This window comes from Labeo rohita, chromosome 4 (genome assembly GCF_022985175.1).
Source record: "Labeo rohita strain BAU-BD-2019 chromosome 4, IGBB_LRoh.1.0, whole genome shotgun sequence".
NCBI classification, from domain to species: Eukaryota; Metazoa; Chordata; class Actinopteri; order Cypriniformes; family Cyprinidae; genus Labeo; species Labeo rohita.
In genome coordinates this window covers 17840767-17850902 of record NC_066872.1, presented here as the reverse complement: position 1 = coordinate 17850902, position 10136 = coordinate 17840767, and the positions used below count along the sequence as shown (strand labels likewise).

The 10136-nt window shown below is 37.9% G+C and overlaps 1 protein-coding gene across 1 annotated transcript; it reads right to left on the bottom strand.

Moving 5' to 3' along the window:
• Positions 1-4098: 4098 nt before the first annotated feature.
• Positions 4099-8510, bottom strand: LOC127164218 (gastrula zinc finger protein XlCGF8.2DB). The gene is made up of 3 exons (XM_051108026.1): positions 8461-8510; positions 7761-7889; positions 4099-7140 (listed from the first exon to the last, which is right to left on the bottom strand). Exons 1-3 carry the CDS (start codon positions 8468-8470, stop codon positions 6230-6232), a joined length of 1050 nt encoding a protein of 349 aa, XP_050963983.1. The 5' UTR covers positions 8471-8510; the 3' UTR covers positions 4099-6229.
• Positions 8511-10136: the final 1626 nt, after the last annotated feature.

Here is a 10136-nt window from a genome sequence, read left to right as displayed (position 1 = left end):
TGTTGCTACTATAACCCCCTCTGCTGGAGAATAGGAAGAGCGCACTACAGGTTTAACTGCAGCCAGCTGGTTAATGAATAACATTATTGTCCCCATGTTCATTAAATTTTAGGGGGTGTTCATTGTGCTGTTTGGTGGACACTGGATCAATGGTGTCCACCATAACAGAGTTTTTTCTCTAAACACTTTGTAGCTGTGGGTCCTGCCTGGTTACAGGCCTGCCACTGATTACAGCTTGAGGCTACCAGTGGCCTAGCTATTCCATATGTGGGGTATACAGAAGTGGATGTGGTGCTTTGTGGAAAGGTAATGCTACCTTTAATGAAGTTGGAGTTTCTGGCCTGAAATGGCCACTGACTGAAAAGTTTTGAGAATATTTGTTGAGCCAGAAGTGCCTAGTGTACACAGACAATAACCCTTTAAGCCAACTTGCCTCTGCGAAACAGGGTGCTACTGGGTCGCTCAGCTGGCGGTGTTTAATTATGTCATCAAGTACAGGTCTGGCAAAGTTAATCAAAATGCAGATGCTCTTTTGTGACAGTATGTGGAATCTATGGAAGAGGGGATGGTGGAGAACAAAACCATTGTCCCTGCCCCAAGTTTCTTTGGAGCCAGCTCCTCAGGTAACGTAAGCAACCATTTCCGTTTTGCCGGAAGCTTGAAAGGCCAGTGTTATCATTATTGCGACAGTGGGACTGTCTCATGGAGCAGGAGGGAGTGCTCTGTAGTTGTATACTACATCCCAACAGGTGTGAGGAGGTCCTGCAGTTGGTTCATCCCATGTCGTTGAACTGCTGGAATTCTATTCAGTATCAGTTGTTGAAAGCCCCTACTGAAAGAGGATCCATGTACACAATTGCTCTAGTGGACGACCTGAGAAAGATTAAGCATGTACATTGTACCTTGTTCAAGCATTATATCACCACTCAGAGCCCAGACAGAGGACTAAGTGCCAAGTGTCAAGAGGAGACTGGGCTACTGCAGATAAGTGGGGAGTAAGAGAGGGAGGATGATTGGGTCCTGGTGTCCGGTTTTGTTGTTTAAGCTGGACCAGCACCTATGCCTCCTGTTCCTGAGACACCTACCCTCCCCATAGTCCTGTCCCCAAGTCAATCAAATGATGTTGATGATGGTGACATTCCAATCTGTATAATTTACCTATGGTTGTGTGGGAGAGGGAGAGAGAACGGCTATGCATTCTCAGATGGTTGTGTCTAATGTGCCATTGTTTTTTAGACCATGGGACTGAGTTTCGGGCTTACTAGTTCATCGTCGGGAATGCAATGCATATAGGCAGGATGGATTGTGATGGGATGGATGTTGCTACTATAACCCCCTCTGCTGGAGAATAGAAAGAGCACACTATAGGTTTAGCTGCGGCCATAACTTAATTGTTTCACATTGAAAGTAGAGCGTGCTGTGGCATAACAAGCATTTAGCTGATATTCCACATCTCACATTTTCGTTTGTATTGCCCTTGCCTGGTGGAGTCGTGTGGTTCGGGTTTTCTATTTCTTTCTCTGTTTCAACCTTGGTATGTGGATGAATGGAATGCCATATGTGAGAGGTATAATGTTGATGTATAACTTAAGTCTGTATCCTGTAGTTCAGGTGCAGCGAGATATGTCATGGCGGGAGCTTTTTCATATCAGTCAGATTGACCCGGCGAGTATGATCTTGTTATGGTGGGTTGGGTTCATATTTTAAATGTTTAAGTCTCACAGATTCTAGCGTGTTTGTGTGTAGGTTGAGGTGAAGCACTGACCGGCTTATTTCCAACTTAAAGTCGTGGAGTGGGTCAATATTTGGCAGGACTTTGAACCCAGACTGCGCTGCTGTTTTGTCTTCACTAATACTGGTGTTTCTATTGCATTTGTGGCCTTTATTATGTTTTGTTTTTGTGTTATGTTGTTTGTTCATCGGTGTTATGAATATTGAAGGGTTTATTTGACCGTTTTCCTTTTGTTAACCCTTTGGGTAATACAGACCAAGACGGCTGACGTTATATACTGATCTACGGGGATGGGGCGGTTAGTTATGTATAATTTTACATAATATTTTACAATTCTTGTTCTGTTATGTCGTAATTTTAATGTTTGTCTTGATTTATATTTCTTTGTTAGTGCTGAGAGTTTCGCTTGGGGACCCAGAGAAATATACAATCCATTCTTTGGGGTGCAGTGTGGAGCACTAGAGTGTGAGGGATTGTTTGTTGAGGTGGTTTAGGATTTTTTTCATGTAAGTGCTCTCAGTGACCCAAGTGTTGCTTTCAGTTTTGTTTTTGTTGTTTTCCTTGTTTTTTTTTAATCTGTATATTGCAATTATTTTTTGTTGTTGTTGGTTTATTTTGTCCTTAATTAATACAATATACTTTGAGATTGGTACTTAGTTTGACTGTGGGTACTTAAGAGGTAACTGTATTGAATATTTTCTTCAGTGAATTATGACTTTTGGGTGCAAATTCTTTTTTATCTGGCAGAAAAGTTTCAATCCTCTCAGTGACGGAAAAATCTGAAGGCCGTCTGTCATTTTGACAGATTACACTGAGGGTGATCTATTGTGAATTGGAGATGTAATTCCCACCCCTGTCCAGCTGGTGGCAAATGCGCTCCAGTGTGGCAGCAGAGCAGGGGATCCAGAACAAAAACGAAACTGTCACAAATCTTTTGCTATGGGAGTACACAGAGGCTACGATCTATCAAGCCACATTAAAGAGTGCCAAAACTGTATTTATTCGGTGTTCATTCTTCAACTGAAAACAGCATAGACTAAAAGATCGACTGTGATTTAAGAATCGATATTCATTCTTTAAAATGAGAATCTATTAAAATCAAGAATTTTTTTTTTTTTGTTTACCCAGCCCTAGCGTATTTTGATGTTTTTAAACACTGCGCTGTCGTCCTGTAGGTTCAAGATTAAAAATGAAAATGTGAACAAAAATAAAAGCAATTAAATGTGTTATTCTAATTAAAATATGAAAATTAAAATGATAATAATATTATAATGTTTTATGCAACATTCAGGGTCCTTATTTTGTTAGTAAAGCGCACCCGAGTCACAGAAAAGCTGTGCCTCATTTCTCTCCCTATATTGTGAATTTGTTCAGCGGCATGTAGTGATGGAGAAACAAAGCTTTTTTACCGATTCACTTTTTTTAATGATTCACTTGAATCATTCGAATCACCACACACTGATGACACCTGCTGTTCAAAACAGGTTAAATGCAAGGATAACACAAACATGTATGGTTTGGGAATGGAGAACTAATTAACTTTGTCATCTGACTTTATGAACCGAAAGAGTATTATAGTTGTGAGATCCGAATCAGTGTAGTTACTTACTGTTTGTTCATAGCAACAATGTGTAGTTATATATTAGGGATGTAACGATTACCGATTTGACGATAAATTATGATAAAATTCCCCACTGTTAGTATTACTGATTCATATTTTAATTATCATTATAACCATATTCAGTTACCACGATTTGAACAACTGGTGACAACAGAGTAGTTTAGTTTTGTGTGAAAATACAGCAGAAAATGCACTTAATTTTAATGCACAGAAAATGCACTTAATTTTAATGATAATGTTTTAATAATGTTTTAAATATAAAGTTCTTAATATAGAATAACTAGTTAACTGTAGTACTTTAAAAATGAAACTAAAACCACAAATAGGTGGCAGCAAATCACTGTACTTGTCAATGAATCATTCATTGAGTTAATTAGTTCAAACAGCTAATTCATTCAGGGATGAAGCAAGTGAGGCTATCTTTATGAATGAATCATCTTTTACCATGTGCATTTGTTGTTATTCTTTTGATGACCAAAATGGCACTGTCCAATTCCTGGTCAGTTACGGTACTATAGGTACTTTTTACAGAGACCTAGTTCACTCATATTGTTGAATATTGTTGTCTGACTGACTCCTAAAATGTTTGCAATACATGCATTTGAGTCAGCCTTGTTTTCCAAAAAATTATGCAATGATAACTGGGGATGATTCTTGTTTAAACGCAGCATGAAGCAGCTGACTGCTGAGCTAGGGAGCGGATTGAGACTGAGAGATTTAGTTAGGATTTATTTTTGTATTTATTTTCTAATTATTCTCATCATAAACAGGACAGTATCCAAACACACAGAAAAACAACAGGTGAAGTAGCTGAGATCCACATGACACACTGTTATTAAATAAAAATTATGTTTATTAAAGAGGAGAATGAAGACATGAAAATTGAAGAAGCATTCAGAGTCAAACATGAAGATAATGAAGAACAAACAGGTTGGTTTATTTTTTTCATTCTCAAAGCTGAACTCACTCATTTGATCCTTATTAAAATGTCCAGCTCTACAGAAATGAATGATATTTTTGAAGAATGAAGGATGAAGAGTGTCATAATTAAAGTGGTTTTATTTGATATGTAGTGGGTTGAGATCACATGATCAGACAAATACTAATGCTGCCTTTAAAATGAACCAGAGAAGACCCTAATTACATGTTAGGCATTCATTATTAACTTATTCTACTGTTAAATACTTGTTTCTGATTGGCTGACAAACATTCTAAGGTGTGCGTTTATTTTCAGGGAAACAAACAGCTAAAATAGTTCCAGGCAGATCTTGACAACATCACTTCACCAAATGATTTCAGGTTTTTTCAAAGGTCTTTACAGCCTACAACCAATTGCACACAATGACACTATAAACCAAGCAAATTAATAAATATAGTAATAAACAGTATATCAAACTATTTCCTCATTTTTGGCACAAAATTACATACAAATTGCATACTAAATTGTTATGTACGGAAGGCATACACTCGCTCTCTTTCTCATATAAACACATGCAGTACACACGCATACACTCACAGAAATTTGTTTTCAGCTCTGCTCTGATGATTTTCTCAAAAAACTTAAAAGCTATATGAAATTTCTCATTAGAGAGCTCGTAACGTCACTGTTCTTGAAGCAAATAAACTTTGGTTTGGCTCACATTTTCTATTGACAGGAGTGCCCTTAGAGCAAGTGTCACAAAAGATTGTTGTCACAGATTGGGCTGTGGCTCTGTACACAACGGGCACACAGCCTCAGGCTTCTGTATAGGACCTCGACTGCATTGGCGTATCATTTACCTCAAGTAGCCAGACGTACTGCTTGCACTATAATGTTCTGGCTGCTGCTTCAGGGCAAGCATGTGCTTGTTCGGATGGACAACACTGTGATGGTTGTGTACATCAACCATCAAGGTGGTTGTACTCTCATGTTGCATTGTTTTGGGAAAATTCGGGTAGACCTGCCTGAGTTCCAGGGTGTTAGGGTCTGCGCAAGTACACCTTTCCAGTGAACCTCTCTGCACAGCCCCTGTGCAAGTTGGGTTGGGGAGTAGGAGGCTTGGGGAGTACAAGGAGCAGGTCTTGGCCCACCTGGACCTGGTTATCTGATCTGATGCTCCTCACAACAGCCCTTCCCTGGCAAATACCCCAAAGGAAGGACCTTTTCAGCACCATGCAGCGATTAGACTTAGTAGAGCAGCCTAATACCAGACCGAGTACTAAATGTGTCAGTGTCAGACTGATTGAGGTGTATTCAGATTAGCCGTATGTAGCTACTTATGGCACACTTCTCTACAGTTATTGCATGATTCTTAAAGGGGTCATCGGATGCCCATTTTCCACAAGTTGATATTATTCTTTAGTCTTAAGTCTTTAACATGCTTTGGTTAAAATTTCTCAATGGTAGTGTAAATAACACATTTTTTACCTTGCCAAAATCAGTTCTGCAAAAATCACCCTGTTCTGGTCGAGGTTGCTTTAAATGTTAATGAGCTCTGCTCGCCCCACCCCTCTCTTCTCTTTGTGGAGTGACAAGCCTGTTTACTTTAGCCATGTTTAACTGCATTTAGCCACTAATCTTGCTAACTAGCACGTTATTAGGAAAGATGATTGCAAAGATTTATAAAAAAACCCCTCATACTCACTTCTGCTGTAAGTGAAGCTGGATCATGAATGATTCATGTGAACATAGATGGATATATGTAGATCGGGAGCCACAGTTCCTTTACAAACAAATGTAATCCACTGCATATTCAGCAGCTGAGATGTCAGGAGTAAATGACGACCACTATGTTCATTATTACATCCAGCAACACAACACCTCAATCTGAACTTTGCATCCGATGACCCCTTTAAGGTTCTTCCTATATATGAAACTCATTCCATACTGCCAACATCTAAAACCGTTCTCTCTTAGAGTGAATCTTCACATGTTGATTAAGGGTTACTTTACGTCCGAAACTCTTTCCACACTGATCACAGGTGAACGGCTTCTCTCCAGTGTGTATGACCAAGTGAGTACTGAGAGATCCTTTTCGTGTAAAGCTCTTCTCACACAGTTTGCAGGTGTAAGGTTTCTCTCCGGTGTGAATTCTTATGTGGGAATCAAGGGATGGTCTATGTCTAAAACTCTTTCCACACTGAGAGCATGTGTAAGGCTTCTCTCCAGTGTGAACTCTCATGTGAGTTTTGAAACTTATTTTATGGATGAAATTTTTCCCACACTGATGGCAAATATAGCCGTTCTCTCCCAAGTGATTTCTCATGTGAAAATGTAGGGTTTCTTTTAGTGCGAAGCTCTGTCCACACTGATCACATGTGAATGGCTTTTCTCCCGTGTGAATTCTCATGTGTTTTATAAAGGTCCACTTTTGAGTGAAATGTTTTCCACACTGTTGACATGAGAAAGGTTTCTCTCCGGTGTGAATTCTCTTGTGGGTTATAAGGTTCCCTCTTTGACTGAAACTCTTTCCACACTGATCACATGTGAATGGCTTTTCTCCAGTGTGAATTCTCATGTGTTTTATAAAGGTCCACTTTCGAGAGAAATGTTTAACACACTGTGGGCATGTGAAAGGTTTCTCTAAAGTGTGAACTCTCATATGTCTTATAAGGTTCCCTGTGTGACTGCAACTTTTTCCACACTGAGGGCAGGCGTTAGATTTGGTCTTCTGGGCTCTTTTTCGTGAGGAAGTCTTTTTAGTCTTTATGGACTGTTTTGCAGTTATGAAATCATGAAGTTCCTCATACTGATTCTTCTCTTCCATTTCATTTAGTTTTTGTCTCTCCTCTTTCAGTGGCATCAGGTCTACAGTGGTGAAAAAAGATAACAAGATCAGCAGTTTAAGAATACACTTTTCTTCTCTTTTAAAACATACAAGAATTTTACAGACATACAAGACTTTTTAGACATACAAGCGCACTGAAAGAATGCTCAAAGAAAAGAAAAAGCAAGCTAATTTTGTTTGTGTCATGAGTTATCACTGTTACAAACATCCTATCCTGACCAATTAGACTGTCTTAGCTCAGGGTGTGACTATGTTTCTGCCTTCCGTACATAAATCAACGTTATCTTTAGTCACATGGTCTGGAGTATAATTTAGACATGATTACTATAATAAAGTAGTAGATATTAGGTTTAACATTACACAAATAAAATTTTTTATTTAGACTACATCTGTATTTTTTTTCATAATTTATTATCTCATTTTGTAAAAAAATAAAATAAAATAAAAAAAGGCAGCATTAGTGTCTGGTCATGTGATCTCAACATGTCCTTCCACATGAGGCGACCCGCTCTGTGTCAAATAAAACTGCTGTAATTACAACACTCATGACATTCTTCAAAAATATCATTCATTTCTCTAGAGCTGGACATTTTTAATAGGATCAAATGAGTGAATGAAGCTTTGAGAATAAAAAACCAACCTTTTTGTTCCTCTGCATCTTCATGTTTGACTCTGAATGCTTCTTCAATTTTCACGTCTTCATTCTCCTCTTTAATAAACGCCATCTTTATAACAGTGTGGACCTCAGTTGCATCACCAGGAGTTTTTCCTGTGTGTTCAAGATGAGAATAATAAACAGAAGGAGCAATAAATCTAAACTAAATCTCAATCATCTCCCTAGTTCAGTAGTCAACGCAATGGTAAGACAGTCAGTCAGAGTGAAAGCTAATGACCATAAAAGGCCATCAAAAACACTCAATAAATTAAAGAAAGCCTTTAGGCATATATTACTTACATTTAGCATTTATTTGTATATTACATACTTGCACTTCCATGAAAATATCTGCAGTTTGTGTTTGTTTGTTGCATTTACACTGTTTGGGAAGCGCTTCTAACCACTGAATCATTTGCTTCATTTGATCTCTGGATTTTGCAAGTGACTGAATTCATGTTTATGATGAACTCATTCACGATATATGAAGCAAAATGAGACGTGACTTTCCTGTTCCTCATAAGTGTATTCACTTTACAAGCACAAAATATTGCTTATCAATGTTAAATAAAGCATTAATGTTGCATTAAATAACAATGGCTTCATTTTACAGTTACTGTAAAAACAATGAAATAGACAGAATGGTTATTATCTATTTAAACCCTTTTAAATGATTAAAAACACAAACCTTCCTTCATCCGAGTCACAACAGACGCAGGAGCGCAGCGCAGCCCTATGACATCATACCACAAAACCACAACAAAAGTCCCGTTTACATGCTGCCAGAATTACATACAAGTAATATAAACACTATTGGTGTAGTGAGAAGTCTGATTCTAAGTAGTCACACAAATGGAAAAAAAAAAAATAATTGCATGCATATACAATTTGGTTAATTCAGTAGGTATATACAGACCAGTCATGTGATTTAAATTCAGATTTATTGTAGTACTTTTGCACAGTTTTTTTTCACACATTTTGTTGCATGCAATGCTTTATTATAAATCAAAGCAAAATATTATTGACTGGATCAGAAGTCATCATGTTTATAATGATATAAATAATTCTGCTTTGATGTATTTAAAAATAAGATCTTCTTTGCTTTCACTATTTCGCAAATTCCTTCTGGTTCTGGCCTGTTTTACAGTAGACAATGTCTAAAACTTACATGTATGTTATTGTCTTCTCATGTTCTCATGTTGTAGAGAACTTTTATTGCTAATTTTTAAGTTCCTTTGGATAAAAGCGTCTGCAAAATGTGAATGTGTTTGTGTGCCTGCCCTAAACAGCATTCTTTTGTAAACAACATAGTTACACTTGAGGCCTTAGCAGAAAAAAAAAATCATCTGGACATCTTACAGTTAGCATGAATGTGAACTGCCTTTAATCGATTTGTGGAAGACTTCTACACTGCTGTCAAGCATGGTTTTGAGCAGCAGCCCAGATAGTACACGTATGTCTGCAAGATGTCTGTTAAAGATCTCTTGATCTGGAAGCATCTGCTGTGTACAAACGTCTGGTAGATGTCTGTAAGATGTCAGTTTTACATACATTCTAAATCATAAACATCTTAAAGACATCTAATAGACGTCTATTTGACATCTGATAGGACACGTCCAATAGACATTTATTTGTAACTAATATTGTCTTTATGTCTTTACTATATGGGCTACATCAAAAACAAATTCAATGTTGAAGGAAGTGTAATTAAGAGGGCCATCTCTCAGAAATGTGCAGAGAAAAGCAAAACACCACAATGATTGTATGTGAGCAAAGGGCTGATTTATTCAGCATTTATAACAGTATTTTACAATTTGAGTAAACGGCAAGACACAATCAAAGAGTACTTTAATAAAGAACTTTATGAAAAGATATATGCATAATTATAAGCATGTAAGTATATGCATGACACTCAACACAGGGCTGATTTCATCTTCATGGACAACAATGCCCCAGCTCATCAAGGTCTCATCATCAGGGAACAGTTGCTGGAGACTGGGGTACCTCAAATGGAGTGGCCTGCACTTTCTCCGGACCTGAGTCCCATAGATAACCTATGGGATCAGCTGAGTCGTCGTACAGAGGGTCTTAACCCTGCACCCCAGAACCCTTAATGACCTGAGGATAGCCCTTCAAAAAAGTGGAATGCCATGCTTCAGCAGACAATAAATTGACTTGTGAACAGAATGAGACATCGTTGTCGAGCTGTAATCGATGCTCAAGGACACATAACAAGTTATTAAAGGAGAAGTTCACTTCCAGAACAAAAAATTACAGATAATTTACTCACCTTTCTTTCTTCAGTTGTGAAGAAATTATGCTTCTTGTGGAAAACATTTCAGGAATTATCTCCATATAGTGAAC